Raw genomic sequence first — 20574 nt, forward strand, 5'->3', positions numbered from 1 at the left:
TCGCTGTGTCTGTGCAGAAACTCCCCCTGCCCCAGCCTGCACTGCAACTTCTCTTTTGTGGCTGATTACTGGCTGCGTACTAAGGAGCTGGGGACATAAGGATTAATCTTTGCAATAAAAAAGTAAGATCGATTTTAAAGTTATGCAATGCCTTTTTAGCATCCTTTATATGATCAACAGATAGAAATAGAGAATTGATTTTGTTTTTCATGCCTAACAGTTACTTTTTAAAGGGACACTTAAGGCAACATAAAATGAGTTTTACTCACCTGGGGCTTCTACCAGCCCCCTGCTGCTGTCCAGTACCCATGCAGTCTTGCTCCGATGCTCCTGCCCCCGCTGGCAGCCACTTCGGTTTTCGGCGACAAGCCTGGGAATGTGATTCTTCGCGTTCCTGGCCGCCATAGCACTCTCTATGCTGCTATTGCGGTCAGGAGTGCAAAGAATCATTTGCATTCCCAGGCCTGTCGCCGAAAATGGAAGTGACGGCCAGCAGGAAACAGGAGCATCGGAGCGAGGCTGCATGGGCACTGGACACCTGCAGGGGGCTGGAAGAAGCCCCAGGTGAGTAAAACTCATTTTTTATGTTGCGTGAAGTTTCCCTTTAAGGACCAGGCTAATTTGCATATGTGGGTGGTGGGTGCATTTGGGGGGGGGGGGAGGGGGGTTGGGGGTGTCAGGCAGCTGGATCCCCTCTGTGGCTAGCTGGGTTGTGTGGCCAGGTGTCCCCCCCCCCCCTGTATGCAGCATTTACTCACCTCACAGGCACCAGCGATGAGCCGGTGAGCACCCTTCCAGGTCGCTTGATGACGTCCTTACTGATGTCCAGGCGAGCGGGATGCCGGCCAGAGCGCTGATCGTCAGGGGAACGGCAGGGAAGTTAGTGGATCCTCCTCTCTCTCCCTCCACCAACCCCCCCCCCCCCCTAACTGCCGCAGCTGTCACAGTGATCACTAATATACACTGGCGATCATGGTGATCACGTGAGCAGAAGCCATACGCGATGGCTTCTGATCACTGAGGGGACATGTCGACTGTCATATGACAGCTTAATCTCCCCATTTGGATGCACACGATCGCATTGGGAGCGGAAACGGCGGGCGACGTAGATCCTATGCCACACCAGGCTAGAGCAGCCACAAAGTGTGGCGTAGGATCTCATAGAGGCAGTCCCTAAAAGGTTAAGATTGGCATCTGTTGCATTGTAGTAATTGGACAGCATGTCTTGTCAGGCCAGAAGATTTTCTTCCAAATAATTCTCCTTGCGTCACAGAAGTGCTTCACATTGCCTTGCATGCTAAGATTGAGATATATCTCCCATGTAGTTTAGTTCTTAAAACGCAGTTCTTCTCTGTGCAGAATGGCTTTGTTGTCATAAGTGAAGTTTTTATTGGGCAGGGATTATGCTTAAAGTGTAACTGTCGGGCATAAAATCAAATATCAATTCTTTATTTGTATCTGGTAAACAAGTAATAAGGAGGCAATCCAAAAGTTAAAATCACTATTACTTTTCTTGTTCATAAATGATTATTCCCCAGTGTACCTGACTCTTATTTGGTACACACAAAATTTGGTACACAAAAATAGGAAGTTTCAGGGCATGCTGTGTAGTCCTTTTTTACTACTATACCCCCCCCCCTCAGACTTAATGTAGCCTGATTGGCTGAAGCCTCTCTCCCTCCTGTTTTCCCCTCCCACACCTCTGTTCCTCTCTGATTGGCCAGTATTTCTCATGCTGAGACAATGCACTTTCTAGAGTAGAGGGCAGGCAATCGGGCAGAGGAGACTAAAGGTGGGTACGCACATCAGATAGAAGTCTTTGGAAAATGATCCAAGATCACAGACCAATTTTACCCCCTTCCATGTAGTATGAGAGCCATACCTACACAGTCTATTCCAGGCATGGGCAAACTCGGCCCTCCAGCTGTTATGGAACTACAAGTCCCACGATGCATTTGCCTTTATGAGTCATGACTGTAGCTGTCAAACTCCTGCAATGCATTGTGGGACTTGTAGTTCCATAACAGCTGGAGGGCTGAGTTTGCCCATGCCTGGTCTATCCTATTGAGCTGAACTCCCCATCTGATAAAAATCTTTGCAAGATGCTGTACATGCAACAGATCAGTTCCTGCAAAAGATCAGTTCCTGCAAAAGATCAGTTCCTGCAAAAGATCAGTTCCTGCAAAAGATCAGTTCCTGCAAAAGATCACTTCCTGCAAAAGATCACTTCCTGCAAAAGATCACTTCCTGCAAAAGATCACTTCCTGCAAAAGATCACTTCCTGCAAAAGATCACTTCCTGCAAAAGATCACTTCCTGCAAAAGATCACTTCCTGCAAAAGATCACTTCCTGCAAAATGCATTCATAGTCTATCTGCAGATCTCATACACACCTCGTTTAACAGACAATCATCTGCAGATCAGATCCACTAGGATGCATCTTTGGATCTGCAGATGATTGTCTGATCTGCAGATGATTGTCCGTTAAACAAGGTGTGTATGAGATCTGCAGGTATCATAGACTATGAATGCATCGTGCAGGAACTGATCTTTTGCAGATACTGATCTTTTGCATGTGTACAGCATCTTTGTGTACAGCATCTTGCAAAGATTTTTATCTGATGGGGAGTTCAGCTCAATAGAATAGACTGTGTAGAGTATGGCTCTCATACTACATGGAATGGGGTAAAATTTAGGGCAGTGGAGTCGGTACAAAAATCCACCGACTCCTCAGTTTAGGATTACTCCGACTCCTCTGATTTGCATATTACAATCTTGTTGATTGAAAGTATGTAACATGAAATTCGTCTCTTAACTGCCAACGCTTAGGAATTTTAAAAGACAACTGAAGTGAGAAGGATATGGAGACTGCCATATTTATTCCCTTTAGTCATAGACTAAAACTAGTCCTTGCTAAGAGTACTTGTAAAAGGTACAGGCCGGAACAAAGAACACCAACATCTGTAACTGTGGGTACATGTTAGAGTGATGTGCAGGTACTCTGCTGGGGAATAAGGAGATTCTTCCTCGATTACACATTCTTCATGCACAATCTGAACCAGGTATATGGGTGATAGACAACACCTCTATGTTCAATGTGCACAACATTGTCAGTGCTGCAGCTCTGTGGGGAGTGCATATGTAGAATACAGTACTACTGTGTAACAAAGTAAACCTGAGACAGATGAAATTAAAGTTTTATACATACCTGGGGCTTTCTCCAGCCCCCTTCAGGCTAATCAGTCCCTCGCTGTCCTCCTCCGCCACCTGGATCTTCTGCTATGAGTCCAGGTACTTGAGCCAGTCTAGCGTAGTGCGCATGCGCACTCCGCCTCTGGGAGCGTACTACACCTGCACAGCACTATTGCGCAGGTGCAGAACGCTTCAGGCTGTGGAAGCAGCATGCGGCCGGACTGTGCTGACTGGCTGAATTACCAGGACTCATAGCAGAAGATGCAGGTGGCGGAGGAGGACAGCGAGGGACTGATTAGCCTGAAGGGGGCTGGAGAAAGCCCCAGGTATGTATACAACTTTTATTTTCATCCTTCTCAGGTACCATTTAATTCGTAGTCACCAAACCAAATTTTAACATATCAAATTACTTGATTTCATGAGCAAAGAGAGTGCGTACATTTGCTTAAATCAGAATCCACGCAGAATTATTTCCATCTCATTGACCATCTCTATTAATGACACAGCTACACATCAGGCTTTATACTTACAGCATAGATGTTATTTTGTATATATGAGATTCCTGTGTACACATCATATATACAGTCACAATCAGATGTGTATATCTGACTTTAAAAATACGGGGACTGCTTCATTGAAGCAGCACAAGTAACTGATTTTGATTGGTTTATTTCAATTTTGTGGACTAAGCACAGCTATTACTGTATGTATATAGAACATTTTATCATATTTTCAATTTTAATTACAGTTTAAATTTATTAGGAGTCACTCGGTGCATTTTTTTCCGACTCAGACTCCAGGCACCCAAAATTGCCACGACTCCGACTCCACAGCCCTGGTAAAATTAGTCTGTGATCTTTCATTTTCCAAAGACTTTTATCTGATGTTTTTTTTACTGTAGAAAAATCACTAAACTCCAAAACGTGGACAGTACAATACATGTTATGCAAGTAGAGCAAGTATTTATCTACTTATATATGTGTTTTTTTTTCCTGATAGCATGGCTGACAGCTTCTCTTTGAGGAAAACAAAATCATTTTATATGGAGAGAGAGTTATGTACTTGTAGTGTGTCACGGCATCTTGTGTTTTTTTTTTTTGTTTGTTTTTTTTTTTTGCTCTAAAAAGGAAATGAGTCAGTTTTTATCCTGATGAACTGAGCTAACCAGAGCTGTACTCAGCTTTCAGTAGATGTTCTTAGAAATGTCTATATGTGGTTTTTGCTCATCTTGTGAAAGCATTAGCTTTATTTGCAGCCGCTTGCTTCTCTTTTGCCTGGATGTGTCGATAGCACAGCATGCATTTCAACATTGTGTTTGGGAAACCATGGTTCTGTGATGACTGTGTACTGGTTAGGTCGCCCCCACACACCTCCGTAGTCTGTAGTGCAGATGGAAGGCTTACTGCATTTTACTATGAATGGAATACATGGACAAAGAGAAGTGGAAATTCTTGATCTGTCATCACATCTGCCGTTGTGATTACAACCGGCAGTGTACTGTGACACTGCAAATACGGATGAACTGAATAGTGCTGACTAGGTGAAAGGTGACCACTTTTGTAAGAAGTAAAATTTGCTAAATGGGATGAGTGCTTTATATTTAAAGCAGACCTGAACTCCAAATCTTCCTCCCTGCTCTAAAAGTTAAAGGGAACCAGAGATGTCTAAAATAATTTTTTATACATACCTGGGGCTTCCTCCAGCCCCATCCGCCTGGATCGCTCCCATGCCGCCGTCCTCTGCTGCCCGCAGCTTCGGGAACCGGGTCCCGTCACTGACTTCATTGGAGCCAGCCTACACACGAGAAGTGCTGTGCGGCTGCTGGAGAGATACTCAAACCTTGCACTTCTTACGCTAGACTGGCTCCGACTGACGGCAGTGACAGGACCCGGTTACCGAAGCTGCGGGCAGCAGAGGACAGCGGTGTGGGAGCGATCCAGGCGGATGGGGCTGGAGGAAGCCCCAGGTATTTAATTTTTTTTTTTTCATTTTCATCTCTGGTTCACTTCAAGCAGCAGCATAATAACCTTTAAAGAAAAACATTTTTGTTACAGCTGATGCAAATCCTTCAATAAATCTGCATTGTCTACTTCCTGCTTTCATGGAAGCAGACATATGGTTAGCATCCTGTGTTTACAAATTAGGACATTTCTTAGCTGACACAGCTGAGAGATCAAATTACAGTTGGGATAAGTCACAGATGAGCAGGAATTAGACAGGCTGCTCTCTAAATACATACAGGATACATTTCTCCTTTCCTTGTGTCCTGTGCGAGAGTTCAGGTCCACTTTAAGGTGCCCATACATTACTCAATTTGTGAAACAGATTATGCCACTTCATGGCCCATCTTATCATAATTTTTCTCGATTTCTGGAATAAATCAATCGGAACTATTGACCCGGCACACTGGGAAGATAGTTCTCACAAGGTCGGATGTGCATTGGTAATGGCGTTTGATCTCCCGACGACAGTAAAAACACCTGGCCGATCTTCCCCCATGTGTAATGTAAAAATCTATTGGAAATCTCTGTGCAGTACATTGGCAGCAATAGATCTCTCTGATCAGCGAGGGATTCATCTGATGGTCCTGTCTGAGGGCCATCTGCCAATGTATGGGCACCTTTTAGTATATTTACCCTTCTACATCACTTATACATCTACATCCTTCTGTGGTACTCCTTGCCTAAGGGTCCTTCCACAGTCTCCGGGCCAGTTTTTTTGTGGGAGTGGTGTGGATGCAGTTAAGGTGGCCACATACTTGTTAATTTCATTGAACCTGCTAGAAATCAATGCTGCAAACGATGTCAGAATGATTTTCTGGGGTAATCTCTCATAACTGATGATCTCATTGGACGGAAGGTTTCAATCCGCTGCAGGCTGGGGAGCTCCACTGTAGCGGTGTTTAATTTCGGGACAACTGAAGTGCATCGTTGGCAGCAGAGCTAACAGTCATTTTTTTGCTGGCATACTTCCCATTTTTTCTCTCCATAGCCTCCGGGCCTTCCTCCTTTTCTTTTTCTCCTGGCGCATCCTGTATTATATTAAAGACCTCTGGTGGACATGTAAAGTTACGTGTCATGTTGCCTCGGCCTCTAGCGTTTGTCATGTGACATATGCGCCCTGGAAGAGGAGACATAGGGAGGAGCACCCACCGGCTATAGAGAGTAGACTAAACTATCACCACCAGACAGGTGAGTGCAAGCTCCCCTGCCTGTGTTCTGTACCACCGTGGGTGTGGGCAATTAGATCTGGAAGATCTGGCGGGCAGTGTGTGGTGTTACATTTTTTACATAATTAGGACAAAACCGGCAGCTTTATTTGGCTTTGGAATAGAAAGTACATCAGCATCACACTTATAGCAATGATTACAAGGCACTTTGTCAATCGCTCAGAATCCTTCATAGTACATGTAATAAGGAAAATGCTAATTTCACACTTAATTTAGACATTTAGTATCCTTTTCAGACTGAACTCAGCTGTTGGGCGTTTTGAGTCTTGTGTAATTCTATTTTCCTCAGGTTTCTATGAGTCATCATGACTTTCATATTTAACTTTGTTCCTGTCTCATGAAATGTTCTTTCCTGTTGATTTATTTCACTACATGTTACTCTGTCTGCAGTGACTGGGAGTATAATACTTCCTGGTTAATATAATAAGTCCATCTCTGCCAGTGGCAAAACCTCATAACTGAAAGCAGTATATGACTCTGTCTGCTGTAATCTGCCAATGAGAGGTTTTTTTGTTTTGTTTGTTTTTTTACTACAGATTAATTCATAGGTTTTAAACAGGCTTAGATTGTATGTCCATCTAAAAGCCTGTATATACTTGCAACTTGGGTTACCCAAATTATTTTTCACACACCTATTCCAAGTATGTATGGCAGTCCACCAACATCAGCTGAGAGCTTTTCGGCAATCGCGTGCTAGAAATCCAATGCTTGATCCCTGTTATGTAACATTGTGAGAGCAAGCTGCACACTTTTGCTGGTCCTCTTTTCTACCCCGCTGGTCCGGTCCTCTTTTCTCCCCCGCTGGTCGGTCCTTTTTTCTCCCCCGCTGGTCCGGTCCTTTTTTCTCCCCCGCTGGTCCTCCCCTCTTTTCTCCCCCGCTGGTCCTCCCCCGCTGGTCCTCCCCTCTTTTCTCCCCCGCTGGTCCTCCCCCGCTGGTCCTCCCCTCTTTTCTCCCCCTGCTGGTCTTCCCCCTGCTGGTCCTCCCCTCTTTTCTCCCCCGCTGGTCCTCCCCTCTTTTCTCCCCGCTGGGTCCTCCCCTCTTTTCTCCCCCGCTGGTCCTCCCTCTTTCCTCTCCCGCTGGTCCTCCCCTCTTTCCTCTCCCCGCTGGTCCTCCCCTCTTTTCTCCCCCGCTGGTCCTCCCCTCTTTCTCTCCCCGCTGGTCCTCCCCTCTTTTCTCCCCCGCTGGTCCTCCCCTCTTTTCTCCCCCGCTGGTCCTCCCCTCTTTTCTCCCCCGCTGGTCCTCCCCTCTTTTCTCCCCCGCTGGTCCTCCCCTCTTTTCTCCCCCGCTGGTCCTCCCCTCTTTTCTCCCCCGCTGGTCCTCCCCTCTTTTCTCCCCCGCTGGTCCTCCCCTCTTTTCTCCCCCGCTGGTCCTCCCCTCTTTTCTCCCCCGCTGGTCCTCCCCTCTTTTCTCCCCCGCTGGTCCTCCCCTCTTTTCTCCCCCGCTGGTCCTCCCCTCTTTTCTCCCCCGCTGGTCCTCCCCTCTTTTCTCCCCGCTGGTCCTCCCCTCTTTTCTCCCCCGCTGGTCCTCCCCTCTTTTCTCCCCCGCTGGTCCTCCCCTCTTTTCTCCCCCGCTGGTCCTCCCCTCTTTTCTCCCCCGCTGGTCCTCCCCTCTTTTCTCCCCCGCTGGTCCTCCCCTCTTTTCCCCCGCCGCTGGTCCTCCCCTCTTTTCCCCCGCCGCTGGTCCTCCCCTCTTTTCCCCCGCCGCTGGTCCTCCCCTCTTTTCCCCCGCCGCTGGGCCTCCCCTCTTTTCCCCCGCCGCTGGCCTCCCCTCTTTTCCCCCGCCGCTGGGCCTCCCCTCTTTTCCCCCGCCGCTGGGCCTCCCCTCTTTTTTTTTTTTTCCCCCGCCGCTGGGCCTCCCCCTCTTTTTTTATCCCCCGCCGCTGGGCCTCCCCTCTTTTTTTCCCCCGCCGCTGGGCCTCCCCTCTTTTTTTCCCCCGCCGCTGGGCCTCCCACCTACTGTAAATAACTGGCAACAAAAGCGAGTACATCCCTAAGTATTTCAAAATTCTGTTCAACATATTTTTTTTTGGGGGGGGGGGGGGGGTGTGTGTAAACTTGCACTCTCATATTGGTTACCGGAGGATCAACAAGGCACCTCATGATCTTAAAAAAAAAAGTTTCTCTGCATAAAGATAGCATCCTCTAATAATCTGCCTGTGTCGCTGCGTCCAGCTGTCCCTGTGTCCCTGTTATTTGCTACTGCGCATGTGTGCAGTACGGACAACTAGACAGGGAGCGAGGCAGGCAGGCGTGTGCAGGCATGCGCACTGGTGTCGGTAGAAAAAAGACCTAGAGCCCGTTTTTAAACGGGCTTGGGTCTACTAGTAGATTATTATTATAAGTTGATTGCTAACACCCATACATTGGAAATTGAGCTCCATACAACAGTGTAACAGGATAGGTTCCACTCAGAACAGGCCTCGCCATGGTCAGCCAGAGGAACGGAGTACATGTGCTCAGCTTCCTATCCAGATGGTGTCTTAAAGAGACTCTGAAGCAAATTTTTTTTGCTATATTTACCTTTTAAATTTGGTTCAGAAGTCTCATCAATGGCAAACCGCCGTATCCCCGCTAAAAAACGAGGGCTGCAGACCCCCCAAATCCCCGGGCAAACATCCACGACCAACTTGGTCGTGGGTTCTGCTGCCCTGAGAGGCAGAGCTATGAGCTGTAGCTCTGCCTCTCCTGCCGTCAATCGCCGCGCGGATCGCTGCCTCTCCCCACACCTCTTTGTGAAGGAAGAGTAAAGGCCCATACACACGGGCTACAACTGTTGCTGGAAACACATGGCGCGCGCATGTTGCGGCAACAGGTCCTCCATGTGTATGAGGCGCGCGCAAGCAACTGTTGCTAATCAGAGCTGTCTCCAGGCGATTGACTTGTTCAATCCCCGGCAACAGCTGTTGCAGCAACCGTCCCTAGTCTCAAGTCGGTGCGGTCGTGTGTATGCTAGTCTCTAGCAACTCTTGTGAGTCCGACAGTTCATTGAACCTGCGACAGAAGTTGCTAAGCAACAGTTTCCGCTATGTTGCAAACAGGTTTTTGCTGCGTGTATACAATCGTTGCTTGTATACAACTGTCGTTGCTGGAGACTTTCAACTGTTGCTTGTCTCCATGCAACTGCAGACATCCGTGCCTCATGTGTATGTAGCTTGAGAGGGACGGGGAGAGGCAGCGATCTGCCGCGATTGACATCAGGAGAGGCAGAGCTGCAGCAGAGAGCTCTGCCCCTTCCAGGAAGCGCCGGCCTTAGTCGGCCCGGAGATTTGGGGGGGTCTGCAGCCCTCGTGGTGAGAGTACTGAAGCAAATTAAAAGGTAAATTTAGCACATTTTTTTTTCCGCTTCAGACTCTCTTTAAGCAAATACATGTGACTGCTGGCAACATTGGTGTCAGCCTTTCAGTGCTCAGACCAGGGCTGTGGAGTCATTCGGAACAATTTTTGGTACCTGGAGTCGGAGATTTCATAAACTGAGGAGTCCGATGATTTTTGTACCGACTCCACAGACCTGGCCCAGACCATGCCGCAGGCTGCATCAAATTCGTCTGCATGGACATCGTCACAGAAAGAAGCTTCTTCTAAAAATGATGGGCAAGAAACCCACAGTTTGCTGAAGACAAGCAGGGATTACTGCAACAATGTCCTGTGGTCTGATGAGACCAAGATAAACTTATTTTTGGTTCAGATGGTGTCAATTGTGTGTGGCGGCAACCAGGTGAGGAGTACAACAAGCGTGTCTTGCCTACAGTCAAGTATGGTGGTGGGAGTGTCAAGGTTTGTCGCTGCATGGGTGCTGCCAGCCCTGAAATGCTACAGTTCATTGAGGGAACCATGAATGCCAACATGTGCTGTGACATATTGAAGCAGAGCACTATCCCCACCCTTCCGAAGGGCCACAGGGCAGTATTCCAACACAAGACCCCAAATACATTTCCAAGACGACCTCTGCTTTCCTTTAAGAAACTGAAGGTAAAGGTAGAAGTAGTATTCGGATTTTTCATAGATACATTTGTTGAGAAATGAAAGTGAAGATAAAAATAGATATGTATATGTAATTCTCTGTTTTCTCAATGTACTTCCTAAAATACGGACTTTAGATTGTAAGCCTCTGGCAGGTTCCTCCTCCCCAGTGTTTCCAGCTTGATTATGCGATTATACGGTCGGTCACCCCTCTTGTGGACTAGAACAGTCTCTATTTTGACCTATGACACTGTACTGTTATCAAATCATTTGCATAATCTTGTTTTGCTGTGAGTTTCCTGTATGTTCTACCTTGTGTGTTAACCCATGTCTCTATTGTGCAGCGCTGCGTAATATGTTTGCGTTTTATAAATGCAATAAATAAAAGTAATAATACTGAGAAGGTTGTTGCAAACAGACCTTTGGGCTGTAGTTGGCAGAAATGGAGCATACCATTTTTTTTTTCTTGCCATACAATGCTCTTGTGGATTAATAACCATTCTTAATGCATTTTAAGTTTTAGCCATAGTTTAATTCCAGAAGTTAACCTTTGCATATGTTTGACTTTGCTTTTTCTTTTAATCTTCTCCCCTACAGGCACTTCCCTCCTCTTTGGTGATTGTCGCTGTGTACTGCCCCGTGGTAGCAGCCGTCTTCGTTGTTTTAAAGCTGGTGAACTACCGACTGCACAGGGCGCTGGATGAAGGAGAGATTGTGGAGAGGAGTGCCAGTGAGTTGACAGAGAGGGTGGCAAAGGGAGAACGGAGTGACAGCTCGGCCAGAAGAGAGGATAGCAACGGCCCGGGGTAAGAGAAAGGAAGTGGATGCCAGTAACCAGATTAGTGATACTTGGCATATTTCGTTTTGGTCAGATGGTTTAGTGAACGGAAAGATTATTTTTGGTTTATGCTTCTGATATAATGAATGGTTTTCTTGACTGCGGTACAGAGTGAATTTGACCTTTTTCAATATAATTCCATTTAGTAATTTTCAATACAGTGAGAAAAAGTTTGATGTCCACATTCCTGTATAAGACACGCCCTTCACTTCCTACTTTGGTACTAGTATAGGAATAAAGCAGAATGCAAAGAGGAAGGCTAAGACTAGATCATAGATCCTGATGGCCATTTTATCAAGATATTCCTTTGTCATGCCACCAACAGAAAATAAAAAATTACCCCTTTGCATGCTCTAATACAATCTTACTGCTGAGCATTCTATGTACCATCTCTACTTTGTCTGTCTGTACTGAAGGTGCCCTGGTTAAAATTAAAACTGGGAGCCCAGCATTGCAAGAAGAGGATACTATCCACTAGGGCTGAACGATTTATCGGTTTTAAACACAAAACGTGATTTGCGGCAAGACGATCACGCGATCTTCAAAGCTGTAGTTTCCTGGTCCAGCTGCTTGTACCTGCTCTGCTCCCTGCTCCTGGCTGCCTCCTCCAGTAAGTCCCGATCCCCCTCGCTGCATTGCCCTGCAGTAAGCCAATGTGGGGTGGTGGTGAGCGTTCCCCAGTAATGGCAGCCGTCAGGAAGTGATGTCACTTCCTGTAACAGGCCCCGGCTTTACTGAGCAACACTCGTTGCCTCTTTACAACAGCTCACCGCGTGGCAATGCAGTGAGGGAGATCAGTACTTTCTGGAGGAAGGACCGGGAGCAGAACAGGTACCAGCAGCGGCGAGGGGGAGACTAAAGGGAAGGGGGGTCTGACTTATATGCACTAAAGGGGGGGGGGGACTGCCTATATACATTAAAGGGGGAGGGATCTGACTATGCCCTAAAGGGTGGATCTGGCTATATACACTAAAGGGGATCTGGAATAGAACTGAATGATTTATCACTTTTAAACCGAACTCACAGTTTGGGGCACGATGATCATGTGATCGTTAAAGCTGCGGTTTTACCGGCGCTCGAGAATGGGACTCCAGTCCTCCTGAAGCCCGCTTTGAAGTAAAAGCTGGCATCTCTCAATACTCCCGCCGGTTCACTCTTTCCTTCCGCCTACATCATCAGCTGGGCGGGCCGGCCACAAGGAGTCAAGATTTTCTTCAAATCAAGCTTTAGCACTAAATTCACAATGTAGTAATATTTACAAACATGACAGAAAATTACATCATACTATCAATTTGATGGTATGTTGTAATTTTTTTGTCAATGCATGTTTGTAAATGTTACTTTACATTGTGAATTTAGTGGTAAAGCTTGATTTGAAGAAAATCGTGAATGGAAATCGCAATTTCTGAAATAAACTGGGTAATTCAATCTTTTCCTAAAATCATTCAGGCCTACTATCCACTACGCCATCATGATTTCAATCTACATGTGGGAAAAGGATGGGAAATGCAGCAGTGGTAACTTGGCTTAAATACTGTATAGGGTCAAAAGTTATTCTCTATACCTCTTTACCTGAAAAGGGCAAGACATGTGGGGATCCCCCTATTAAAGGAATCTCTTAGATGCCAACATACCCCCCCCCCCCCGTACCTATGCACCTCCTCCTCTGGACCGGGAGTGGGGAAGAGACCCTTGTCCATGGTATGGAGGGAGCAGGAGGTGCACCAAAGTTTTTTTTGTTATGATTTCCCCCCCCCCCCCCCCCACCAAATCTGACGCACTGTTCAACACAAATAGGGTGTGGCCCAGTGTATTCAAAATAAAAATGTTTCCTCAGTCTCTCCTGTAGTGCTGCCTTCCACTGTCTCTTATGGGAGCAATCATGCCACTTATGGTTCCCTTCTTTATTGGGCTGAGACTGTCTTTTACAGCACCTGAACTTTGAGTGGTTTCTATTTTGCTTCACATGCTTCTTTAACCACTTGAGGACCGTAGGCTTTACTCCCCCTTAAGGACCAGACCCTTTTTGAGGGGGGCTGTGGGCGATCAGGGGGCAGGGGGGGGGGGGGGGAAATCAGTGTGCTTTGGTGCAGACTAGGGTGGCTGCAGCCTGGGACCACCAGGGCAGGAGGCAGCCTGTATAATAGGCTTTGTATACATTACAAAGCCTATTATACGTAATGATCGGCGGATTTCTGTATTCCTCCGCCCGCCGGCGCTGCTAAGTGGTCGGCGAGCTGGAGGCTAAATCCCCGGCCATCGATCCCCGGCGGAGGATCGCGTCACGGATGACGTGATCGCTCCGCCCATGCCCGTACAAGGACCGCCGCCTCTGCGCATGCGGCGGTCCTTGCGGGATCCACTTTCCGGCCGCCCCTGTGCAGTGGGCGGTCGGCAAGTGGTTACAGGACAACTCAAGTGAGAGGGATATGGAGGCTGCCATATTTATTTCTATCTAAGCAATACCAGTTGCCTGGCAGTCCTGCTGATCCTCTGCCTCTAATACTTTTAGCCATGGCCCTAAACAAGCATGCAGCAGATCAGGTGTTTCTGACATTGTCTGATCTGACAAGACTAGCTGCATGCTTGTTTCGGGTGTTATTCAATCACTACAGCCAAATAGATCAGCAGGGCTACCAGGGAATTGGTAATGATTAAAAGGATATAAATATGGCAGCATCTGTATACCTCTCACTTCAGTTCCCTTTTAAAAGGAATGTCCAGGCAGCCCCAAAAAATGACACCTATTTTCCCGGGGCTTCCTCCAGCCCCTAGCTGCCGCTATGTTCATTGCCACAGCTCTGCTCTCAGCCGCTGGCTCCCAGTCCTCGAGGTTGCAGAGGCTGACCTCCCCACGTCGTCCTCTACTGCGCCTGCGTGAGAGCCGCTGTCAATCACTCGCACATAGTGTAGAGTGTACTGCGCAGGTGCAGAATGGCTGCTAGAGGCTGGAGGAAGTCCCGGGTAAGTAAATGTAATTTTTTTTTTATTTGGGCTGCCTGGATATTACCTTTAAATTTGTTTACTAGTGGATGATCTTAATAAGGTGTATATTCCTGATTGTTCAAAACACATTTTAATGTGATTTTAATCTATGCAGCCTGTATTGAAATTTGTCTCCATTTCTTTCAGTGACCCTGGTGGTGGGATTGAGATGTCAGAGTTTGTAAGAGAAGCCACTCCTCCTGTTGGATGTAGTTCACGCAATTCCTATTCTGGTCTGGACCCAAGTAATCAGGTATAAACCTTACCAGGGATACAAGTCAAAGCAAACATCCTTTACGTTCTACTAATATCTTTTTCAGCATTGCTGTAAAACCTAAAATTGCTTGTTTAGCTTTGTCATGTACAGTAAACAAAAAAGCTGCCAAAATGCCATCATAGTATTTTTAAAGGAGCCATTCGTGGCTTGAACCACTTCCTTTGTTCAGTATATTTTACACTTTAATGAAATTCCTTTGTAGACAACGGCAGAAAATTCCTCCTCCTATGGAGAAGAGCGCAAAGCAGTCACTGCACATCTACCAATAGCTCACTAGCTGGGTTTGAGAGACTTAAAGGTCTGAAAGTCGGCATTTCTACTTTGGTCTAAAAGATTCCTCACAGCTTTTAAGCTACTATCCCAGATTTTTTTTTTTAAGCAGAACATCACTGAAATGGTTAAACAAAAGCACTTTGTCCTGCTATTCAGCGTCAAATCCACATCCACACTGGAGATAACAGCATCTTTGTATACATTCCAATGTTGATACATTTGTCTGTTATAAGTAAAAAACACTTTCTGAGAAACTGTCTCTGCTTCAGGCATACACACAGTTCAGAACTGATTAGATTTTAATATATAATCAAAAGCAGTTCAAATAAAATGCAATGGAAACTTTCAGGGCAAGAACTACTACACTTTGGAAACTTGTAATTTGTAGACAGACAATATTACTTGTGCACAAAAGCAAATATAACTGTATGAATAATAAAAAGTAGAAAAACACATTTTTATTGAATGTTATGTCAGAGTTTCAGAACACTTTAATGCTCTTCTCTTAAAGTGAACCTTAAAGGACAGATGCAAGGGGGAAAAAAATCTACTTACCTGGGGCTTCCTCCAGCCTCTGACAGCTGATCTGTCCTTCGCTGCAGTTCCGGTGTCCCGGGTCACCCACCATTGCAGATGCCCGGCCTCGCCAGGTCTGCATCTTCTGCGCCTGCACAAATGGCCATGCCGCTCATGAGCGCGCTCACTTGGCCTGGAGCGTTCTACGCAGGTGCATAATTACTGCGCCTGCGCAGAATGCTCCCGGACCACAGGAGCACAAGCGGCGCACAGAAGATGCTAACCTGGTGAAGTCGCCATCTGCTATACATGTACAGTAGCTTTCAGGATGAGACGAGACTGAATCGAGCGCGCCATTTGCGCAAACAATGAGAAAAGCTGGTATAGATATTTAAAAAGCACTGTCCATTCATTTGAATGGACATTGGTTGAGTGACAAATGCTGCGACCGCCGCGTTTAACACCGTGTGAACAGGTGAATCCTGCCTCAACTTAGAATTATTTGTGTCTCATTGACTATCCCTGCTCAACAAATTTGCGTCTCATTCTTTCCACCTATTGCGAGTCCATAGCAGATCTTTTCCAGTGTGCAAAAAGTGTTGGCATACACATGTAGCAACATGTTGCAAGGGAGAGGTGTGAATAGTCACAAAAACTTTCTCAGGTCAGCTCTCTTATACAGTAAAGTCCCTATTTTCCGGCACAGGCAGTGTTTTTGCTTGTCATCCCCACCCAAGATAGTGTACCTGAGATGAAAGGAGGGAAAAGTTTTATACACACCTGGAGCTTCCCACAGCTTCCTCCTCACAGATCACTCCCTGGCAGCCATCCAAAGCCTCCTGGATTCTCCAGTAGAAGCCCCGTTTTGTCTTAGGTTTACTTTGAAATGCACAGCAGTGCGCAGCAGAAACTACTTACAAAACCTCCTGGCGTCGGTCTATTTCTTTTCCTGTAGTTCCCAGCTGCTTTGCTGCTTTTCCTTTGCTTGGCTCTGATACAGGTCGGATGACACGTCCGAGTGAAGGCCCCCCCCCCAATGTCCTTCCGGTTGCTTGAGACTTCCAAATGCCTGATTTGCCTCTATAAAAAGAAATACTGGATTTCCTGAAGTTTCATCCGATCATTTTAAATAAATTGAACACTGATTTTCCCACCACACAGGAGAAACAGGTTAGAGACTAGTCAGTTGCTATGGACAAAACCCTTTTTATGTAAGGTTTCGGCAATTTAGGAAAACACATAGGTAGAACATATTACCACAGAGCTCATTTGTTGGCCTTGTATAACTTGTGATATTCTCCTTTCGGTACAGGTTGGACTGTCTAGATATGGAGCTGCATCAACAAGCAAAGGTATGGTGAAATGAGGCTGACGAATGAACCGAATTGCTGAGGGGTGTAAAGTGTTGAGCAGTGCTGTGTGTGTATGTTCACATGAAAATGATTAAAGGGTACCCACGCTTCATTTAGAAAAAACAGTTTTGCAATCTATCAGTATTAAAAATGCTTGAAAGAGATTAGCCAGGTGTACAACTCCATGTGACCACGGAGTAGTCCTATAATGCTGCTTTATAGTTCATATCCCATAATGCCGTTTGTGGCATTACGGGTCACCGACTCCCATCCTCCAATCAGCTACTACCGATGATTCCCTTTGCCATTCTCAGCCAAACTGTGCCAGATATTGCCATTATGGAAGTAAGTTCCTGCCTTTTATATACTGCCCGTTTTGTCTGTTCTCCTCATCCCCTGATGGTGACAGGCCGAAACCTGGATGGGAAGGAGAACAGGCACTTCTACATACTTATTGGTGATGCACTGAGCACTTTTGTGTAATTAAGTGCAATATTATTCAATGCATTGATGCAACAGGGTCCAGTGTGCATGGACCCACGATTTGAGTTTTGATTTCTGTTTAATCTGAAGTGTTTTTATTAAAGTGTATGCCCCGTGCGGTCAGCTAAGCTTTGACTCTAGCGTATGTTTATGGTGATGATCACCTGTCAATTTTGAGCACTTGGTGTTTGCAGGCTGTACAGAGTGTGGGAATTAGAGAGAAAGTGCTGTGGAATATTCTATTCTCTATGGTGTTCAATCCCAGTATCTAAATTAAATAGCCTGAATGTCCTCACCCATATCAGAAGCAATTGATCTGCTGTGCTTATATTTAAAATAACATTTATTTCAATGATTAAGCCATCATCCTACACCCCCCCCTCTACCGCTAAATATCAGAAATAAGTATGTTTGTGCGTCAGCCCTTCAGATATCAGAGTGAAATTGCCCACAGAGAATCTGCTGCTGACACGTTCATGTGGAAGCATCAAATTGTTGAAAGCGGATGAATGAGATGGCATCCTAATGAGAATTTGGAGACTTTGATACAATTGAGGCACATCTGGCCACTATGGACAGCACATTTATTATAAGAATGGTTTCAATATGTATATGTTTGTGGCATTACATTGGGCTCAAGCTGTCTTCTGGTCTTCATAGTCTATTTTGCATCCTTCCTAAACTATATTCCCGTTTTAATAAAGGTATTTTCTATCCTGAATCATGGGTGCCATATTAACAGGTCTATGATCAGACACTTAACATGCTAAAATTGTACCTCAATTCTAACCTGAGTAAATAGTATACGCACTGCTGACTGAAATGTGGGATGTGAACGTGAAACGTTAGCTGGATTATCTCCCTCAGATAGAGGACTGTTGTCATGGCTGCAAGGTACTAAGGTAGCATCATTCAGCATTTCTGTGAAGGCAGTGGCTGTTTGCAAATTAGACTGGAAAGCTAATATTGAAATTATATTACAAGGTTTATGTAATATTCATATAGATACAAGAAATTCATTGAACAGTAGTAAGGCTGGGGCCACACTTGTTAAAAAGCGATTGTCCTTTCGCACACAATGCTTTCCAATGGCAACGCAAACGTTTGTTTGCAAGTCCGTAACTTTTCGTCCGCAATACATGCAGTAAAAAACAAACAAACTGATTCCCCGACACATAGAGTCGTGTTGCAGGTGTCAGTCTATTGTGGCCAACACGTGCACGGAATATGGAGAATAGTATACGTGAAACCGCTGGCATTTTACATGGACTTAGGTGTGGCATCTCCCCAAGACAGTTTCTCTCTAATTGTATTATATATTTCTTCTGCTCAGTTAAAGGCCTGTTTCCACTTTAATACATATTCGCAATGCAGATTTTCGCATTAAAAATTAAACTAATGAAGTCCTTTCAATTTAATGCAAATTTTCGCATGTTATACAGAAAAAATTAGGTTTGCATGTTGCAAATTCCTGCATCATGCATCTGTTTGTATTGATAGATGCAAACTCGCATAAAAATTTGCATACAACGGGTGCAAAATGTAATATCCTAGAAGACATAACTCAGTATTTCTGAGTTGAAGTAGTTTTGTACAGCAGGCTTCTTAAAGTGGATCCGAGATGAACTTTAAGGCCCTGTTCAGACTGTCGGCGTTTGCAGAATGCGTATAAATTGAACGAAACGCAAGCTAAAAAACGCATGCGTTGCATGCGTTTTCTATGCGTTCCCATCCGTTCTCTCTTGCGTTTTGCACACACAGGTGACTCGGGAAACAGAAAAGAATTATGGGAACCGTAGAGGGAAACGTACGCTAAAAACGCAATAGTATGTGTTTTTGATACGCGTCTATAGACTTTCTGTGCGTCCGTTTCGGTGCGTGACGCACTGAACTGCGTGCAGCAATGCAGATGAGAAACGTATGCGTCTCATACGCTTGCATGTGAACGAGGCCATTAGAAAACATTAGTAGCCGTTTCTATGCGCAAAATCTGTCTATGCGTTCTTGAAAAACGGCACATAGTCTGAACAGGGCCCTCAAGCCAAATACTTTTGTTTTTGTTTTAATACTCTAATTCCCTATAAACTAAACAAGCCACGCCCACAGGATTTCAGAGAGCCAAGGCACTTTCAGACAGTAGCAAGGGCTCATGGGATCTCAGTCTGGGCAGGAGGAGAGGGAGGTATTACTAGCCAGAGATTTCAGAGGCGGAGGAGGGGGGGGGGGGGTTTAGTTTTTTTTTGTTCAAGATGCAGATAAGCTTGCCTCTGTGTAATGTTTACAAACAACGTGGCTGCTGTCATTTTATCACAGGAAGAAATAATCATATTCTATTAAAGCTGTTTGCAGTTAGATTTGCTGTGTAAATTATCTAAACTTTTGATAAGATCTCTAGACAAGTTACTTGTTCTAGTTAGTTTTTCATCCCGGATACGCTTTAATAAAGGATGTACATGGCACATCACAGAGCACAGTTTTACATGAGACTCCCTCTGTATTAGTATTTTTTTAATTTATTTATTGTGTACCCCAAGTTCAAAGGATATTATAATTTTATTTTTTTCTTTGGGTCGTTTTTTTGACTGCTGGTTTATTATCCAGAAACAAATCACTAGTGACATTTCTTGTATTTGCAGGGGATACTGATGCTGCAAAGACCTCTGATGATATCAGTCTGAGCCTTGGCCAGAGCTATAGTTTGTGCAAAGAAGGAAGTGAAGACCAAGGTAACTTGTGTAATGCGAGTTGTTTATTTGCCTTGCTAAATAGTAAAATGATCATGCTTTTCAAAGTCCTAAGAAGTAGTTTTAGAGTTAGCAGTTCACAGCTGTGTTTTTGCTTCGCTATAAAAACACCTAAACCATACCATCATGGCAATGTGTTTGAATATACCAACATGAGCCCTTAAGTCCTGGCACTGTATGTCACATGACCCCTCGTGGCCGGACCGCAAATTGCCTTCCAATCGGTTTTAGCACACAGACCATGCAAGCTGTGGTCACGATCGGTGCGCAGAAACCGCTGGAATTTGGGCAGCAGACCGATTAGGAGGGTGCCTGTGAGTTGCGGTACTTACAAATTACACACTATTTCAGGGTATAACTGCCACCACCTCTGTTTCCTGAGACAGAGGAACTCGCTGACTGGCTGAGCCTAGATCTACAAATAAAAACGGTTAAACACACTCTATTCTGTCTAGCTAGCACAATACAATAGTAGCGTCTCTTCAGAAGTCAGGGTTCAGTTTGTGCGGCTGAATAGCAGGGTAGCTGAATCAATAAAATGATGATAGCGTCGGTTTATTAAAAATGCAATATAAATAATATATACAGACAATCATTAAAATCAACAATATTGAGACATAAGTAGCGCAGTATGAAAATAAAAGGATAAAATACTTAAGTTCGTAGAAAGATGTCCTTTTGTGGGAAAACTTGTAAAGTTCAGTTTAGTTCAGGCAGGAGCAAAGT

At 45.3% G+C, this 20574-nt stretch overlaps 1 protein-coding gene across 10 annotated transcripts in view; it reads left to right on the forward strand.

Annotated features, from left to right (window-relative positions):
• The window catches only part of PCNX1 (pecanex 1), a 236810-nt gene that overhangs the window by 85946 nt on the left and 130290 nt on the right, over positions 1-20574 (forward strand). For all 10 annotated transcript variants that reach the window (XM_068254088.1, XM_068254084.1, XM_068254086.1 and 7 more), the window contains 4 exons: positions 10978-11186; positions 14351-14456; positions 16582-16621; positions 19741-19830. In XM_068254088.1, coding sequence (XP_068110189.1) covers positions 10978-11186; positions 14351-14456; positions 16582-16621; positions 19741-19830 — 445 coding nt within the window. The remainder of the gene's footprint in view (positions 1-10977; positions 11187-14350; positions 14457-16581; positions 16622-19740; positions 19831-20574) is intronic.

The sequence above is a fragment of the Hyperolius riggenbachi genome, chromosome 9 (genome assembly GCF_040937935.1).
Source record: "Hyperolius riggenbachi isolate aHypRig1 chromosome 9, aHypRig1.pri, whole genome shotgun sequence".
NCBI classification, from domain to species: domain Eukaryota; kingdom Metazoa; phylum Chordata; class Amphibia; order Anura; family Hyperoliidae; genus Hyperolius; species Hyperolius riggenbachi.